General features: G+C 40.5%; 4 protein-coding genes across 4 annotated transcripts; 1 reads left to right on the forward strand and 3 right to left on the reverse strand.

The window, feature by feature from the left end:
* Nucleotides 1-538: 538 nt before the first annotated feature.
* LOC135606869 (peroxidase P7-like) lies at nt 539-3,175 on the reverse strand. Its single transcript, XM_065098202.1, has 3 exons — nt 2,884-3,175; nt 1,217-1,408; nt 539-1,129 (listed from the first exon to the last, which is right to left on the reverse strand). Exons 1-3 carry the CDS (start codon nt 3,091-3,093, stop codon nt 572-574), a joined length of 960 nt encoding a protein of 319 aa, XP_064954274.1. The 5' UTR covers nt 3,094-3,175; the 3' UTR covers nt 539-571.
* Nucleotides 3,176-5,751: 2,576 nt separating this feature from the next.
* LOC135606871 (large ribosomal subunit protein eL8y-like) lies at nt 5,752-9,384 on the reverse strand. Its single transcript, XM_065098204.1, has 7 exons — nt 9,303-9,384; nt 9,063-9,110; nt 8,764-8,965; nt 6,655-6,824; nt 6,357-6,485; nt 6,161-6,253; nt 5,752-6,077 (listed from the first exon to the last, which is right to left on the reverse strand). Exons 1-7 carry the CDS (start codon nt 9,303-9,305, stop codon nt 5,946-5,948), a joined length of 777 nt encoding a protein of 258 aa, XP_064954276.1. The 5' UTR covers nt 9,306-9,384; the 3' UTR covers nt 5,752-5,945.
* Nucleotides 9,385-12,016: 2,632 nt separating this feature from the next.
* Nucleotides 12,017-13,482, reverse strand: LOC135606870 (peroxidase P7-like). The gene is made up of 3 exons (XM_065098203.1): nt 13,147-13,482; nt 12,852-13,043; nt 12,017-12,741 (listed from the first exon to the last, which is right to left on the reverse strand). The coding sequence occupies exons 1-3, from the start codon at nt 13,357-13,359 to the stop codon at nt 12,193-12,195; spliced, it is 954 nt and encodes a 317-aa protein (XP_064954275.1). The 5' UTR covers nt 13,360-13,482; the 3' UTR covers nt 12,017-12,192.
* Nucleotides 13,483-14,715: 1,233 nt separating this feature from the next.
* LOC135581659 (NDR1/HIN1-like protein 13) lies at nt 14,716-16,573 on the forward strand. The gene is made up of 2 exons (XM_065098205.1): nt 14,716-14,909; nt 15,550-16,573. The coding sequence occupies exon 2, from the start codon at nt 15,579-15,581 to the stop codon at nt 16,374-16,376; it is 798 nt and encodes a 265-aa protein (XP_064954277.1). The 5' UTR covers nt 14,716-14,909; nt 15,550-15,578; the 3' UTR covers nt 16,377-16,573.
* The last annotated feature ends 2,160 nt before the right edge of the window (nt 16,574-18,733 follow it).

Genomic DNA, 18,733 nt, shown 5'->3' on the forward strand with positions numbered 1-18,733 from the left:
TTTTTCTGTTTTATTATCTTTACTATATTGCTAAATTACTTTTTGATAAATTACTTTATTAGATCGAGGCCAGCTCTAACAACATCTATCTCGTTCGTTACCCCAAGGATTGGGATTCATGTGAGGAGTCATGCGAGCCACGTTGTTCTGTTGCCGCCTTTGTTAGATGGTTCACATCCAAAGCCACTTCTCGCGGCAGTTTGTGCAGGGTGGAAAGATAGCAAGGCATCATCTTTTCCATCTCGTTCTTCCTCCTTGTTTTGATCTACAATTCAACTCTACTATTCTTGTTTGCATTCAACATAAATGAAGTATTGATAGGATGGGATGGATGGGATGGTTTTGATAGAATAGGGAGGCACCCTCAGCTTAATAAATATTCTTGATTCACTCCTTATATAAGACATGGAGAACAATATCAACGCCCTTAGTCTTCCCATCCACATACATTTTATATGTTGTGGTACTCAATCATATATATATATATATATATATATATATATATATATATATATATATATATATATATATATATATATATATATATATATAGCTATCATCATCATCATCATCAATTGGCCTGACGGCAGTTTAGCCTGATCTCCCCAGCGGACCCCAACAAGGGGCTGATGTTGCCCATCTTCACCATGGCCGCCGCGAAATCGGTGTTGAAGGCCCGACCATTGGAGCTGTACAACCGCACCAGTCCGTCCGCCGGCCCGTTGTTGAAGAGCTCCTGGTCGGAGTGAAGCAGCCCCCTTCGGGCCATCAAGTCCCGGTAGTAGCTGACGTCGAAGCGGTTTGGGCTCGTAGAGTCGAGCGGGGTCAAGTTGGAGTCGCCAACGCCAGCAGCAGCCGGGCAGATCCGCTTCCTGAACATAGCGAATCCCGGATCGACGTTGGAGTCGCCGTAGATGTGCGGCCGGAAGTTTATGCATCTTGCTGCGCCGACGGTGTGCGCGCCGGAGAGCGCGGTCAGGTCACGCAGGTCGAGGCCCTTGGCAGAGAACCTGGAGATGAGGTTGTTGATGCCGTCGGTGGCGGGCGGGAGATTGGCGTTCGCTGCGGCCATGCTCGCGGTCCTCGCGTCCCGACGGCCCAACAGCACCGTCCACGATGGCCCTCCGAGCTGCATGGCGTCCAACGCGTGTCAGTATCAGGCGATTATAACCGATGGGGGCTGTACCAGGCAGCGAAGCACGGGTGCAGTGCCAACCAGGGTCACGGCGTCACGCGAAGCGAGCGCGAGGATGTCGGCGCAGGAGACCGTCGACCGGCATGCCGCCTCCACGCGGGATTTGATGGCGTCGATGACTTGGTAGCCGCGGAGGGAGTTGGCATTTCCCGCCGCGTTCTTCTCGCCGATCATGGTCGGCGTGTCGTCGAGGAGGACGGATGCATCGCAGCCCTGAGGCGGGGATGAATTCAGACACCGTCAGCTTAGCAACTCAAACTGTGCCAAGAAATTATTATTTATTATTTTAGAAGAAGAAACTGTTAATATTAATCAACTAAACCGTACCCACATTGATCCAATCAGCGTAATATACATACGGGTGACGAGACACAACTATTCGATCTAATTTCACTAGCTGTTCTACCCAGATTCTTTGAGATCTATCTTTTCTCGATGGTTGGATGGATATATGTTCAGAACACAATAAACAGTCCCGTAGAGTCTCCATCGTACCTTTGCCTCCCATCTTCCAGTGGGAATCCACTTAAATAAAGTGAAGAGACAGATCTACGTTTAGATTCTTTGTGTCTAAAACTTTCGGAGGATATCTATCGACATAGATAGTACTTTCTATTGTCTGTTTCCTATTCGCTGATTTCTCTCTTCACTTAAACTGCTTTACTAATAATCGATTACCTTAGTATGAATCTATCTGTTCTACCAAAAAAAAAAAAAGGGAAAACATGAACATTATTGACCATCAAACCAATCATTGTATGAATGTTACATATATTTTTTATTCTATGAAGTAATAATCAATGTCGACAATTATTAGACTATTAATATTCGCTTTCATGAGGTGGACTTGTCTCTGCATTATAAACTCATGCACGTGAAAGAAAGGGAGAGGCCACCCACGCGCCCGCCATGAGAAGCCTCATCGATACGACACCCACCCCTTTGGTCGTCCCGTCGAGACATACACAGAGTGTCTAATATCTCAAATAGGAACAATCGATTCAAACCAAATCAACTTCTTGATTCAAACCAAGTCGGATGTAATCAAACAAACAAGCATATGGTAGCCGATCTGGAGAAGCCAAACAACAATCCTTTAATGATATGCAATACAAAAAGTTAGCCCCGGTTTCTCTGAGGTGCAAACAAATTGACTCTAACAGTATGCAACACCTTATAGGTAATAGATAACATTTATGCCCTCTAACAAAGCAACACTTTTGCTTCGGAGTTAGTATATGTAGTGTGTTGAGGGTTGTATATAAATGAATAAATAAAATCATAGCCTCAAAGCAATCACCAAAACCTCGTAAAATGGCTTATGACGATGCTTACTATCGTGTGAAAAATGAGGACCAAGTAGCGGAAGCATATCATTCATGGAAGCTCATAAAGAAAAGAGGTCACAATGGTTCTTATTAGCTTTCAGTGGGTTCACCTAAACTGCACCGCTTGCCCAATCAAAACTCACCACCACGCCACATCTAAGGCGGCTGCAGTTTCGTGCATGGGAAAAGGTTACAAGTAAATTGGATTCGGAGAATAAAGAGGGCAGTCAGCGGTTCTGAGCATGAACTCGAAAGTACTCTCGTACGGATCACCGGAGCAAACTTTACCCGTAAAACCAGAAGGACAAACAAAAAAGAAGAGTAGAGAGACAGAAAGGAAAGGAAGAGATAGATTCTCACGTTCACAAAGCAGTCGTGGAAGAAGAGGCGAATGATGGAGGCGCCCATCCTTGGTTCCTGCCTCACCACCTGCGCCATGGCTGATCCCACGATGGTCTGCAGGTTGGGGCACGTCCTGGCATAGAACGCGGGCGACAGCTGCGCATAAGCGGCGGAGGCCAGCAGAGAAAGGATGGTGGCTGCCAGGAATCCATAAGTAACGGAAGCCATGCTAGGAGAAATTCAGATGGAACCGGAAGAAGCTATATGTATGAATTCACACTGTGGAAACGCAAGGATATATAGCCTTTAGTATTCATATATATATATATATATATATATATATATATATATATACAGATAGATGGAGATGATGGAGCTTCTAATCTTGGGATGTGGGGATGGAGGCAGTCTTGGATCCCAAAACTCTCTCTTATGTCTCTCACATAACCATAAAAAATGAATGCGAGCAAACTCAAAATAATGTTGTGTCCATGTCGTACAGCTAGCTATAAACGGCAACGAGAAGCTTGGGGGACGTGACAATTGTGTCGCTGTCGAGCTTGCTTGTGTGCTTTGCTTCGCGATGAGGCTTGTGGGAATATTATTTTCTTTAGGCGTTTCTCGATTTTGTTGGATTCCAATAGGACCACCGGTGGGGACAATTACCATTCACCGGGCCAGAAAGATACCCTGTGACTCTCTCTTCTGCTACTGCTGCTATCTCACAGTCACATCGATCAACTGTATCCTTTGCTCCATTCGTATTTAGCATTATTATTTGGATGCCTACCTTTGTCCCCAACAAAAACAAAACTGAGAGGCATTTTAGATACTTCGATTGTAAGAGAAGATTGACACACTCCTACTGATACCAAATTTACCGATTGTCATCGAGTCATGTATAAAAAGAGAAATATATATTTTTTTTCATTATAGTAAAGAAGACAATAACAAATTTCTTTCTCTTCGTTTATGAGGAGAAAGACAATCACAAACTTCTTTCTCTCCCTTTATGATAAGGAAGATAATTTTAAACTCCCTTCTCTTACAAGAAAAGATATCATAAATTTTTTTATTTCTTTAATATATAAAAATATATCCCAAGTAAAAAAAAAACGATACTAACTCATTTTGAAATGCTTAAACCCATATTTAGAGACCTCATATGCTAACTTAAGCATCAGATGAATCAAGATGGGAAAACCCCTCGCTACTGATCGCTTATGTAGGATTTCAACACATTTAAGGAGTTCCTTAAGACGACCTAAAGCCCCATTTAGTAAGTAAGTCGTATCTCGGGATGATCGCAGGACCATCATTGTGAGCTGGTAACACTTCAGAAGTTCACCTATCATCTCAGTTCCTTGCTCGAGTCACTTTCTCACTATGGAGCGAACCCCTCGGACAGAGTTTTATCTTTGAGATCAAATCATGTCGTATTGACTCCCCGGTAACGACACCAACACAACAATATTTTAACTTAAAGACAAAATATGACTTATCAGTTAACAACGTATGTCACTATAAATACTAATAACAATATAAGAAGCCAACCTATTAGAATATATACTTTGCGCCGAGTAATAAAATTTAGCGATTAATGAAGTGGTTCTTTATGTCTGCTCAAAGATTATCCAAATAAACACCACCTCAGTTTCATTCATCTACTCAAATTTGACGCCATCAATGGCCTTCCTGAGTTCAAACCGTCGGCAGGGGGCTGGTGTTCCCCATCTTCACCATGGCTGTGGCATAATGTTTATAGAGTACGGCGACGTTGGTGGTGTACACCCAAACCAAGGCATCCTACGAGGCACTGTTGAAGAGCTCCTGGTGGGAGTGGAGGAGCCCACGGCGAGAGGGGATTCTGGCGGTAGTCGTTGGCAAAACGGTATGGGGTTTGGAGATCCGGAGGAGCCAAGTTGCTGTCGCCGCCGAATGGTGGACAGCTTTGCTTGCGTAAGGCGGCCAAGTTAGCATCCATGTTGGAGTCCTGGTAGAGGCGATCGCGGAAGGTGAAGCAGTGGGCGAGAGCTACGGTATGTGGCCCCGAGAGCGCAGTCAATGTCCTGCGGACTGAGGCCCTTGGAAGCGAACATGGAAATAAGGGCGGAGAGGCAGAGGCTGGACGATGATGGCCGTGGGAGTTCGTCATCTGCATTCTGGCTTGTCGTCCTCGAATCCCTGCGGCCCAACACAACCTGCCAATTTGGTCCTCCAAGCTACATGCATGGAATTGTAGTATACATAGTGGAAGGGCTTCATGAAACGAAACGAAGATATAGGTTTGCTGGACGCTGAACCAAGTCACTGCATCTCGTGCTGCTATGGCCAAGATAGGTATCCGCGCGTGACACGGTTGCTTTGCAAGCCGCCGCGTCCACTTGGTTCTTGATAGCGTCTATGACCTCGAATCCACGCACAGAGTTGTTGTTTGCAATGGCATTCTTTTCACCATTTGACGGACCATCAAGAAGAATCGACGCATCGCAGCCCCGATGACTCCAAGACACACAACTTCAGACAACGAACAACTGGTATCGGTTGACTCGCAGAGTGCGTCGAGGATTATTTTTCATGGTAGCTTGAAAATATTGCTCCAGACACTCAATGGTCATGAATAATTGGATGAATTGAATGATTGAAAAGACCACCATTCTCCACCGACCAAAAGAACCGAGACAAACTGAACATAAAAGCTTGGACGAGGATTGGGGGATGCTTCTTCTTCTTCTTCTTCTTTCCAAACAACGGATAATAAAAAGAAAGACCAGACACGGCAACATCTGGTCTGTACAATCGAAAAATTCACATAGGCAACTGAGGAGTCTGTCATGTAACAAAAATGGTTACTAGCGAGACCTTCATGCAGCTTCTAGATCAACATGGCACCAAAATACTACCAAGCAATATGGTAGTGAGTCCACTGGATGGAAAATCTTTGATGAGCAAGGCACTGGGTTGATATAAGTTGACTGAAGCTCCAAATAAACCAAAAAATATTTGCCACCAACAGAATTTAATCAAAAAACCCTACTGGCGCATATCTGATAGCACCAATAACAAGACAAAGAGAAGCCTTAGCTCATTCTCTGGGCAGCTTCCTTTGCTAGCAACTTCTCCCTAGACTTGGATTTTGCCTGAGATTTGGAACCCATAACTCCACCACCCCACTTCCTTCTGATCTCATCGAACTTGTCATTGAAGTTGGCCTAAAAGTCGAGTTGCAGTCAGTATAGGAAAATTCCCAAGTTTCAACAGAGAAAATCACATTACTGTTGGTTCTAATATTCACCTTAATGGCCTCCAGGATTTTGCTGAATTCCAATTTGTCCTCGTTCTTCACAGTGGTTAGACACAAGACTGATGCTGTTTTCTTATGGACGATCTATCAGGTTTTCAAATTTACACAAAAAAATGACATGTCAACCACATGACAGTGCTTCAATTTCAAATTTTAGCAAAATGCCAATGACAGATAGGGAACAAACCGCTCCCAAACGGGCTTTTCCTTTGACAATACAATAGGGTATCTCCATCTTCCTGCACAGAGCGGGTAGCCAAACCACAAGCTCGATTGGGTCAACATCATGAGCAATAACCACCAACTGTGCCTTGTTCTACAAGGAGGGTGCATCAAGAAGTAATTTGACAATTTACGCTAGTAAAATGTTCTTATTTCTTTCCTAAGAGATTTAAATTTTATTGGTCTGTGGCATTAGGGAAGTAAAATTATGCACATATGATCTGCAAGCATTAACACAAAGAGGGGGAAAAACATTTACAAACCTGTTCAATAAGGTAAGTGACATGATTGAGCCCATACTTAACAACAATGGGCTTCTTAACTTCAACAGTTTTCCCTTCAGCCTCAGCTTGCGCCCTCTTCAGCAGCCTTTCCTTCTTTGCAACTCGGTCTTCAGGCCTGTATTTGAGAAGCATCTTGAAGAGATTTGTAGCTGCAAAAATATTTTATAGACAGATTAGTCAGTAGGATATAAATAGTACACACTTCTTTTGGAATAAATCATTGCATTGAACAATCAAGACTAACTTAAAAGGACTATTAGGAATTTGAGAAACATGCCATTAAAACAGATGACAACTTCTCAACCTAAGTCAATACATACAAAGAAAGAACCCAGAAAATTAAGGGAATCTATAATTATCACAACATCAATGAAATGCATCTGCTTGCTGACACATAGATATCATATAAATACAGCCTAAGAGTGAAGCAGCAATATATTGGCATATAGACAAGAAAAGTACAGGTTACAGACACCGGCTCCACCATAAACATTTTGTTGTCTATTACGAACAAATAAGAACACATTTATCTTATCATGAAGCTATCCATCATTTCAGAAATCTACAATGTCCAGTCCACTGCCTCCTCCCTACCTTAAAGACAACTCTGCCATATCCAAACGCTATCAGACTCTTGAAAAGAACCACATGCTGGAAAGCAGCAAGAACTGATAGAACTCAATTGGCATCTGGCTGTCACATGTTAATATTGCTAATCAATCCAACTGATTACAACTAAATAAAGTTGGTCAAAAACAATTGGAAGTGACTTGTCTTTTTATATTACTAGAATCAAATTGTCCATCAAAATCTACTGGTCCTTCAAGATCTACCATTTTAGAGCTACATGCCATTCGATTGATCCCGATAACTCTATCTAGGACACCAAGAACATTATAAAAAAGAAAGAGGTAGCATGGCATAACTTCATAGTCATCTCACTTCTCTCTTTTTCCAAGGAGAATCTAAGTTCCATAAGGACTCTACTAAATAAACAATTTGAGCAGATGAATAGAGACTTTAAGTGTGCCAATTGATCACTAACTTTATAATGTTCAAATATCCTAAATAAACAATATCACTCGTCATCTAACACCACATTTAATTACTAATTATAACAAAAACCATAATTATTGTGTCTTGAGAAAATTCTTATGCTAAAACAAATTCACTACAACTATACCTTGCTGCAAAAAAAAGCTGAAATTAAATGCCAATTTCCTTCTACAGTTTTTGCAAAGCTAACTTAATGTGGAGGTTAGCAAATAACAAGTTCCGGAATGTTCTATGCTTCCCTTTCATTTCCGGCAAAACACTGTGGGCCTCCTTCCATGGTTGCACAGTTAATTGAGTTACGAAAAGCTTTGCTATTTGTGACACCCAAAATGACCCTCCCTCTATGATTGTGTAAATCACTGATAAAAGACTTCAATAATTTTTCATTTTACATACTAGCATCTAAACCTTATATTTGCAAGCATATTAAAGAAAACCACTTAGACCCTGAAAATCCAAATATTAGATTTTTTATTTTATTGCATTGAATTGTCAAGGAAGAGATGGAGAACAATAGATAGCTAAATATAGATCATATTTAATTGTTAAAGAAACGACACAGGATAAGCAATGTGAATTGATCTCATGCAATCCTTAGAAGGATAATAAGGACTTGAGACAAACTTATGGAAACAATAAGACAAATCCATTGACTACCTAAACTACAAACAAATTGAACAGAAAATCCACCTCCAAGAACATTAAGCTGAGAGAAAATGACGAAATAACATAAATTTGAACATTTCCATGAATGTTTAAGCAATCAACCAATCCACCATCCACAAAGTGAGCACAGCACAAAAAACCAAACAGACAACAAGCAGGAAGTTCCACTGGTATCTACTATCAAATTAACTGATTACTTGTCAGTTCCTAATTAAGGGCAGCAACATAACACACATGAATAAATATATATATATATATATGAACCCTACGCTACCAGCAAAAAAGTACAATAATTATGCTTGCGTGAACCTACTAAGAAAATTTGATATAGGTTAACAGGTAAAAGGAATAGATATTTTCAATCACCAAGATTCTTGTCCAAAGTCCGAGTGAACTGGTGCAGAGCCGGAGGAACCTTCAATCGCTGCTTCAATATTCTCCTCTGTCTCTGAATGCGGACCACCTTCGGCCATTTCACAAACCGATGAAGATCCCTCTTAGGCGGCAATGCCCCTCCGATTCCGAACTGCTTCGGGCGCTTCTCGAACAAAGGGTTCACAACCTTCTCCTGAGATCCAAGCACCGACGAAGCCACAAAATGTAAAACTCGAGAAACGAAATCCAAATACTACTATGAATCTACAAACACAGGACTGACAGATTACCGGTTTCTTCTTTGCCGGTACGGGCGCTTTCCCACCTCTCTTTGGGCCCTGGAAGACAAATCACGTACTACATAAATAAAACGCGTAGAAGTAAGATTAAAATCGAAACAGATACTGATAAGAAAAGGGAATTTGCAGCACGATGAAAGGTGAATCTCGATCGAGTTTTTCATTGATCTGCACGGCCTATAGATCGAATTCTTTGAAGGGGGATAACGGAAAGAACCGGATTTAGCCTACCATTTCTCGGCGCGGGCGTTAGGGTTTAGTGTGCGGAGACGGCGCAGTAGAACCAGCGGAAGCGGCCGACCGTCCGGAGATTCCACCTCTTATATAGGGGGCCCAGCTCTTGCACAACATTATATCAGAGCATGTGCTTTGCACGTGCCATCTTTGTTTTCTTATACCTTCACAAAAATATTATAATTTTAATAAAAACATATTATAATATATGTCAACTTTGCTTGCATGCTCTTCTTACTCGTAAATTCATTATAACCTCAATCGGGAATGGTAAGTTATTTTATGTTGAATTTTAAATCTATATTTTTATAAATATATTAAAATATATTATAACTCACATATTAGCAAAACAGATTCACCTATGGACCGATTTAATGCAAAGTACGAGAGTTGTATTATAGGGAAAAACAAAAGGGAAACACCAACCGTAAAAATCTCAAAATGTCGAGAAAATTAGGATAATTTGATTAACTTTTTTATTGAATTAATTTGATTAATGAGGATAAATTAGTCGACAAAGTTGATCGGTATTACGGTACCAAGGACAACAAAGCTCATTTTTTAGTATAGATGATGTGTTTTTCTATTTTTTATATTTAATTTGAGAAAAAAAATCATCCAGACATATGCTCAAGGTTTTTTTAATGAGATTACTATTTACTATCTTATTTTTTTTTAATAATTTTTCAAGATTATCTTTTTATAAATGAACATAAATACCATATGATTCCTTTTTTTTTTCTCTTTTTCTTTCTCCTCCTCTTCGGAAGAACAATTATCAAGAAGGTAATGAATAGGGCTGACAGGCATTGAGTGACAATAAAATACATGTTGAGAGGTAATAATCGATAACAATAAGCACAAGTTAGGAGATTATGATCGACGAGGAGCACGAGTTATGGGGCAACAGAAAGTATAGGTTTGAAGGGGGTGATCGATGATAAGGAGTGTGAATTAAAGAGCAATGATCGATGATAGGTAGCACAGGTTATGGGGCGATAATTGACAACAAGAAGTATAGATTAAGAGAATATTGACGGCAGCAAAGTGCACAAAATCACAAGAGACAAGGGTTGTGGAGAAGGATAAAATCAAAATGAGTTAGCTTAGAAGTAGTAAAGTATTATTTTATTAATATTTTAGGAGATTATGAATAGTAAAAGATTATCAATAGTAGGCCTTTTTTAATTAGTAGGATTATAAATAGTATGCTTTTTTTAATCAAAAAGATTTTTTAAAAATATTTTTAGCTAACTTTAAGTATATGATAAATGACAATGACATGAAACACTTAAAAAAATAAATAAATAAATAAAGAAGAAGATATAGGAGTACTACCATTTATCTAGCAAGTGATTTTAAATGAAAATGCTACTTCAAATGGTTATATGAAACTAATACATTAAGAGAATCTTGATTGTTCTTAAAGGATACTTAGGAAGGAAAAGTATATTCTCATATATAAAAAATTATAGTTGTTATTAAAGGATATTTATGAAAAATGTTGTAAATTCTCCTATTAGATGACAAATCAGAAAAAGAGTATCATGCAGAATTAAAAGTAGATAAAGATTCAATTGAATTTTATGAAGAAAAAAATTTAGTCACACTTGCTAAGTTTATGAAACAATAACTATGACATGTTTGGAGGGAAAGCTACAAAAGCAGTTGATAACATTGATAGTAGATAATTTTATTTTTATTGAAAGCATAACTTGTTTTATCTTCTGTATAAATTGTTGAAACCTTACCATCCGAATGAGATATTTTCTAACCTGCACAACATTTACTTCAATCATCTAAATAGTAACTAGTATCATTGCGATGTGATCTAGATTTCCAATGTGTAACCTATACTCCTACTAGCTGTCTTCCATTTCTTAAAATGTGGTGTCCTTCCTGCAATGGTCACTGCCTTTATTAAATTTATTAGATAAGAAAAAGTGGAGAAGATTGCTTTTAGAAGCAAATATATATTTGGGACACCAAATCGACCCAAAGACAATCGATCATATAAGTTTCAATATTTTTGGTCCAATAAAAAGTGGTTCCAAGTTGTCCACCACACCAGAGTGGTAAAGTGTGTGTTGGACTAGACCTTCACACTGGATAGAAACAGTGAGATATCACAAGGCCTTAAAAAGAAGGAGATTGGGTTGTATATGATTTTAGATATTCGAAGAGGTATAGCTTTGGTTGTCTCTAAAAGAAATAAAAGAATTGTTAGCCTTAGAGTAGGTGAAGCGTAGGTCCAAATGCATGCAAAGGGACAGTGAGGCTTATGCTTTCCTGACATGGAGATAAGGAGATAATCCCATCTTGCGAAAGCTTGTTCTACAATCAAAGTTGCTTTGGTGTGAAGCTATGATTCCTTAATGCCTATTTTATGGTACATGACATGATTATTCTACCCTTGTAAATGCTAGCTCAGTTGCATAGAAAGCTAGTTGTAATGGTGCGAAGAGTGTTTTTGAATCAAACTTATTTGAATCAAGCGTTGTGATAGTTATATTTGTCACCCATGCTTTTTCTGTGTCTTCTATTATCTGCTCTTGTCTGGATTAGATTAGATTAGATTAGATTAGATTCCCAATAAAGTTACTTTGCTTTATTTAATTCTAAGTTTAACACCTAATCTCAGTCAGGGTTGTGCTGTGCATGATAACATTCGAAAGAAAGAAAACTGTATGAGGTGTTCACGAAATGGAAAGGAGAAAGAAACCTCATCACATAGAAATCACTACTACAAGCAACTACTTTATTCTGCATCGATCCCGAGAAGTAGGTGGGGCGGCGGACACAAGATGGAATAGTAGAATCAAGAATGAAGAGAACAACTCATGAGATGGCAATTCAGCCACCCCACAAAAAATAATACAAATCATCATCAGTTCCACTTTCTGCAGTTCAGTCTGACCTCCCCGTTGGATCCTGTCAGAGGTCTGATGTTGCCCATCCTTATCATCGCCGACGAAAAATCATTGAAGAAAGCCGTTTGATTCAAGCTGTACGACCGTACGAAGAAATCGAAGGATCCGCCATTGAGGAGCTCCTGGTCCGAGTGGAGAAGGCCTCGCCGGGCCACGAGGTTCTGGTAATACTTGTTGTCGAAAACCGTGGGGCTCTGCACGTCGAGCGAAGCTAAGTTGTTGCCACCGAGAGGCGGGCAGGTTTGCCTGCGGATGCTGGCGAAGCTGGGGTCCACGTTGCTGTCACCGTAGATGCGTGGGCGGAAGCTGCTGCAGCGTGCTTGACCTATAGTGTGTGCTCCCGAGAGTGCGATCATGTCCCGAGTGCCGAGTCCTTTGGCCGCGAACGAAGAGACGAGGTTGGTGAAGCTCTCACCGGACGGTGGAAGGTTCAAGGTGGCCGCTTGCCAGCTCGCCGTCCTGGCATCCCTGCGCCCCAGATATACCGCCCAGTATGGCCCTCCAAGCTGCAAATTAAGTAAGCACCACCGCGACACATATATGTCTCAGTACTTGGAGTAGTGTTTACCGAATGGAGGTGATCGATGCATGCATGCATCTGATCGATGATACTAACCAACGCGACGCTATCTCGAGCTGCGAGAGCTAAGATGTCGGCACAAGACACAGTTGCCCGGCAACGCGATTCGACGCGTGCCTTGATGACATCTATAACTTGGAAGCCACGGAGAGAATTCATATTCGGGGGCGCGTTCTTTTCGCCAACAAAGAACGGTGTGTCATCCAGGAGGACCGACGCATAGCAGCCCTGAGGAGGATGGGAACATTAAACACGCATTTACATGTACGGCGAGTGACTGGCTCAACAAACAAGCAACTAGTTGAGAGGAACAGGGGTGCCGTGTCCGGACATTTACGAAACAGTCGTGAAAGAAGAGGCGAAGGATGGAAGCTCCCAACGTGGGATCATCTCGGAGCGCCTGTTGCACGATGGCACGAATCAGAGGTTGCAAGCCGGGGCAGCTACTCGAATAGAATTTATGAGACAACCGCTGCCCACGGACGGCGGAAGCAGCAAGCAGAAAGAGAAGGAGAACGAGGGAAGACTTGGAGAGGAACGCCATGGCGTTCGATGGTTCTTCAATTTTGAGGGAACAGATGGTTGTGGCAGAAGCTTATAGCTTGCAGACACACAAAAGAACCTCCCACTGCGGTGTGACATATGCAAAAAGAGCATTTCTGTGGCCTCACATGCTTGAGAGTATACATAACATATATATTACATGCTCGGAACAACTCAAACCATATGATTAGGACGATGGCCACCACGTTGCCCGCATCTCACTCTAAAGACTGGTAAAACGGAGTAGTATATGTGTATGCCAGTGAAGAAAGTTGCATACTCTTTAATATACTCTCATTCCATGAATATGCATATAACACGCAACCACTGGAACACTAGACGATAGATCGGTAAACACGATCATAACCAAATCTATCAGTAAGTGAGAACGATCGATCAATGTCTTTGCTGCTGGTCGGCGTGCTAAGCTTCTCCCTTTATTGCTCCAGCTCTCTCTCTCTCTCTCTCTTTATTGCTTCTTGTAAGTAATACTTGCAATGAGGGTGGGTGGGTTCCATCTCAGCACAGCCATGTGCCAGCTATGCGTGGGACCACCACGGATGACAGCGATACAACGCAAAAGTGTTGGAAACGACGCGAACAAACATGCCCGGAATCAGTTAAACGAACGAGTGCGGCCGCCACGGGATCGCGATGCATGCACAGACGACATGCCGACGGCAGGGGAGGAAGCGAACGGCGGTGGGTGAAAGAAAGACCATGGCCATTCCCCACCGCCGCCACCAGAAGGTGGTAATTGGCCCTCTCAAATATTTGGTTATGCTCATAGATAAATTATGTTACACTTGATTGTAAAATCAACCTAAAATTACTTTAAAAATAAAAAAACCAATTCAATGGAGCGGGTTTGGATGGGTTGATGGCGTGATGGATGCGGGTCAGGATTCTGTAAGTTGGACGCATGGATCTTAGATTCGATTGGATGAACCTGTACGACGGCTGCAATTGTCCAGCCATTATAATCCCCACAGCTGTGGATCCCGCTATAACCTGTGTCCCTTGCGTCGTATACCCAAAGACGCAACCAACCATCAACGATAAGATGGAGCCGTGTGGGACCCACGTAGAAGGAAAGAAAGGACCCACCAAAAACATGCCCCTGCTGAGGCGGTAGTAAATTTATTGTTTTTGGCGACGAAAGCGCGTCGCACGCGGACGAAGCTGTCACCGCTACTATCACCAGCAGAGCAGATCGAACGGTGCTGACTTTTTTTTGCCCGTCGTCGACCGTGGGAGATCGGACGGGTGGGCTTTGTCTCATGAGGTCATTTCCGAGAGGAAGACCGCAGCATCTGTCCGCCGCACGAGCAGGGTTCGGTATAAGAGGAAAGCTTCGGTCTTCCAATGATGGGTCGCTTCGCTTCAAGATCACCTGCTCCCTTCGTAATCCAAGTCCCCGCCGCCACTGAGGTGGTCGGATTCTTCGTGTCTGGCTAAACACAAGTAGGAAGAGAAGGAGGAAGTCCTCCTCCTAGGACTGATTTATCACTCTCCTGCTCCCTTCCCAAGCCAAGCCAAGTCCTACTACTGGTACGTTAGATTTGGTCAGTGACTTCTTCCTCCATCTCCAAGGAGTTGATTGTTTTGAATGTATCGAAGCCCACTTTTTGCGTTTTTGTGATGTCTCTGTTTGCTTCTCTCTAATCCTCTGTTTCTCTAAATTTTGCTGTGTTGTTTCTTCTTCGCTATTGAGGGTGTTATCAATTTGGGACGAATGAAAACCACCCTGACTTTGCTTCGCTTTTGCCGTCATGTTTTTGTTCCTATTGGTTTCCGAATTACTTAGACCTCGTTGCTGCCTCAGATTGTTCAAAATCTCCAGTTTGGTGTTCCGGATGAATCAAAATCTGGACTTTTTCCGATCTCCATTCTTAAATCGAGTATATCTTAGATTTTTCTTCATGTTCTGTGAGTCTCTCATTTTCGAAACATTTGGCACTTCGAAGTAATTATAGGAGTTTACCTCTGTTTTTATGCTGCTTGGATCAGTGACGTTTATGTCTTCTCCGTTGTCATTTTTGGCCCTGGCTTCTCTGTTCTTCACGCGTTCTTCAATGCTTTAAATCGACGATGGAAAAGATGGAAAAATACAGGAAAAATAAAAACAGCGATCTGTTATTGTTCTTCACCGTGTAATCGGCGAATCATCCCGTCGCTGTTCCTTCTGCAGCTCACTCGACTGCCTGCTAGGAAACAGTGATGATGGCTGACCGCGTCCACCCAGTGCAGCCGGAACCTGCCACCGGACTGATACCGGACCCTTGGGAGAGCCCCCGCTCCTCCGCATCCTCCCAGAGTATCCTCCCCAAACCCGTGAGGCAGCCGGGAAGCTACGTGATCCAGGTGCCTAGGGACCTGATCCTCCGCGTCCCGCCGGGGGGCAAAGGTAGTCGCGCGAAGGCTTACGCCCGCCGCCGCGGCTGCTGCTTCCTTGTCTTCGCCTGGCTTGGCGCCATCCTCTTCCTCCTTGCCGTCGTCGCCGACATCCTATACCTCGTCTTTCGACCCCGGGTCCCCCAATACTCCATCGACGCCCTCTCCATCGCCTCCTTCAACCTCTCCGCTGCCTCTGTATCCCCTGCGTTCGACGCCACCGTCCGCGCCGAGAACCCCAACAAGAAGGTCGGCATCTACTACAGCGACGGTAGCGACATCACGGTAGCCTACGACGGCGTCACGCTTTGCACCGGCGCCTGGCCTGCCTTATACCAGTCGCCGGGGAACGTGACGGTGTTCGTGGCGGCATTGAAGGGGTCCACGATCCGCCTGTCGTCGGCCGCCCGCCAAGCTTTGGTGACGGCGGAGACACAGCGGCAGGTGCCACTGGAGATCGACGTGAAGGTGCCCGTGAGGATCAAGTTCGGCGGCGTCACGAGCTGGACGATCACCGTGAAGCTGAAGTGTGACGTGACGGTGACCGGCTTGACGGAGAATGCCAAGATCGTCTCCAAGAAGTGCGGTGTGAAGGTGAAGCTTTTCAAGTTTCTTGGTCCGTGAGAGATTTCAGGTGACGGATGGTGCTGACAGTTGACGGCAGAGAGTCTTCTTACGCTGTACTTACAGTTGGCTGATCATTTTGGGATTTTGAGATCAGATGGGTCCGTCCAATGCAGCTTCGGGTCTTTTGTAAGAAACAATCTTATGATTTCACCAAATGCTTGTGGAAACAGCTTTCTGCTTTGTTCGTCTCTTCACACGTTTAATCTTTTCTATGTATATCTTCTAATTTTGTTTTGTTTTCCTCTATCTTCTTTCTTATCTCTTCTCCTTAGCTTTGATGAAAGAATTCTAAGATTCACAACGGTATGCCCCTCAAACAGATAGTATGGTTTAAATTCAATTTATGCGTCTATGAGATGATACACTTGATCGTCTTTTTGTTAAATTTAAAGTATATATATTTTTTTAAAAAAAATTAGATTATTATATTTTTATTTTTATTTTTAAATAAATTTAATTAGATAAAAATTTAAAGAGATAATTTTTTTTAATTTAAATTATTATTCTACATCTATAAATAGATGACATCTATATGTATAGATTTATTTAAGTCTAAGTATTTATGTCTATAGGGATCAAGTTTAAGAGTAGTTCAAAATCCTGTAAATGTTTTTATGAGAAGTTTAGTGTAATTTTCTTTCTATTTTTGTCTTGGTTTTTTTTTGGTTTGATCTTAGGTTAGTAGTACTTTTGTTACTATTATATGAGGATTATACTAGCATGTGATTTTTCTTTTTCTTCACATACTATCAAAGCCACAAGAATGGTATTTATATTTCAAAATCTTTTTGGTGAAAAAGATAATCTTTTTTTATTATGAATTACAATAGTTGAGTTTGTAGATTTCATATTAAATTTTTTAATTAATTTAACTATAAAACATAAAAAATACGTTCGGAGTCTTATCTCATAGGATAAGATATATAAGATGTGATTGGTATGAATACAACAACATATATAATGAAATACTATCGTTGGAGATATCATGAAGAGAATATAGCTCCACTTTAGTATTTAGTGAATGATTTGATAAATGCTATACAAAGTGATTTATTTATTTTTTTTAAAAAAATTATTTTTAACATTAAAAATTCATATTGAGAGATATCATTTTTTGATCTTTACGAGTCTATTTCTGATACACAAATAAAATATTATATTATTCATGATCTTCAAAAAAAAATATTTCTTATGTTATATTTATTCAAGGATAGGTCCAATAACTATCCTTAATAAAGTTAAAAAATCTTTTTACTTCTCAAGAATATTTAGCTTATCAAATAACGAGAGTTTCTACCTCAAGGGAATATGGAGATGCCCTTTTTTAAGATAAGAAAAAAGATAATGATAAATATAAAAAAAAAAGAAGAATGATACTAATAACAAGCTAGAGTCTTCTTCGAATAATGATATAAATCGAAAGAAAATTAGGTGTTATAGGTTTGACAATTTAGGCCATATTAAGAAAAATTATCATGATTAAATGAGAAAATATTATAAATAATAAAGATTATTCCAATACTATTGATGAAGATTAAGGTAAATATTTTATGACTAAACTATTGAGGCCATGACATTCATCAATTTATAATTGATTTATGATATGGTCATCATCTCATAGGTGATAGAATAAAATTCATCAATCTTCGTCAATATGAAAATAATAATATAATTATCATGATAGATAATATTGTTCATCAAGCAAAGAAAGAAGGTATCATCATAATCTCATATAAAGACATTTATCTTATTTATATTAAACAGTGTATAATATTTCAAGTACGAAGAACTTTTTTTTCCTATTATAAATATAATTGATGTTAAAAATTATATTCTTTTTATCTTGATATAGTCAAATTTCTTTGTAATATAAAATAATTAAATATAGACTTTCTCTTCTATTTGGTTTAAACTTGAATTAGTAATATTTTGTTATTACTATTTTGGGAAAGAAATACACTTAAAGATGATCTCCTATTCACATATTTAATCTATCTATATATATATATCTTCTATTTTCGTTTTATTTTTTTCTTTCTCTTATTTTTCATCTGTTCTCATTTAACCGATGGTTTTGGTGAAAGAATTCTTGGATTCACATGCCCCTCAAAATAATTTTACATGTGATAGTATGGTTTAAATCCATTCTCTGCGTCTATGAGATACATTTGACCTCAAAAGAATCTGCTCTATGGTTATAAATTTTTAATTTTAATTTTTTTTATTCTCCTCTATTATCAGATAGTCCTCTCCCAAAGACATTGATGCAATGTTCAGATTCTTTATTTTTAATGTTCATATCACCGTCAATTTCTTGAGTCTTTATATCCTCTGGCAGCTCGACATGACGAAGA

The sequence above is a fragment of the Musa acuminata genome, chromosome BXJ2-3, assembly GCF_036884655.1.
Source record: "Musa acuminata AAA Group cultivar baxijiao chromosome BXJ2-3, Cavendish_Baxijiao_AAA, whole genome shotgun sequence".
Lineage (NCBI taxonomy): Eukaryota > Viridiplantae > Streptophyta > Magnoliopsida > Zingiberales > Musaceae > Musa > Musa acuminata.

Bases quoted from the DNA above. Each gene is read 5' to 3' on its own strand.
- LOC135606870 (XM_065098203.1), bottom strand. From the start codon at position 13,359: ATGGCGTTCCTCTCCAAGTCTTCCCTCGTTCTCCTTCTCTTTCTGCTT. The intron at 13,044-13,146 runs GTCCGGACACGG...CATCCTCCTCAG, and splicing joins TTCACGACTGTTTCGTAAAT to GGCTGCTATGCGTCGGTCCT. The intron at 12,742-12,851 runs GTTAGTATCATC...CTTAATTTGCAG, and splicing joins CTCGAGATAGCGTCGCGTTG to CTTGGAGGGCCATACTGGGC.
- LOC135606871 (XM_065098204.1), bottom strand. The intron at 8,966-9,062 runs GTAATCTGTCAG...CTTGGATCTCAG, and splicing joins TACCGGCAAAGAAGAAACCG to GAGAAGGTTGTGAACCCTTT. The intron at 6,254-6,356 runs GTTTGTTCCCTA...AAAACCTGATAG, and splicing joins GAAAAGCCCGTTTGGGAGCG to ATCGTCCATAAGAAAACAGC.
- LOC135581659 (XM_065098205.1), top strand. From the start codon at position 15,579: ATGATGGCTGACCGCGTCCACCCAGTGCAGCCGGAACCTGCCACCGGA.
- LOC135606869 (XM_065098202.1), bottom strand. From the start codon at position 3,093: ATGGCTTCCGTTACTTATGGATTCCTGGCAGCCACCATCCTTTCTCTG. The intron at 1,409-2,883 runs GTGAGAATCTAT...TCCCCGCCTCAG, and splicing joins TCCACGACTGCTTTGTGAAC to GGCTGCGATGCATCCGTCCT. The intron at 1,130-1,216 runs GTTGGCACTGCA...GACGCCATGCAG, and splicing joins CGCGTGACGCCGTGACCCTG to CTCGGAGGGCCATCGTGGAC.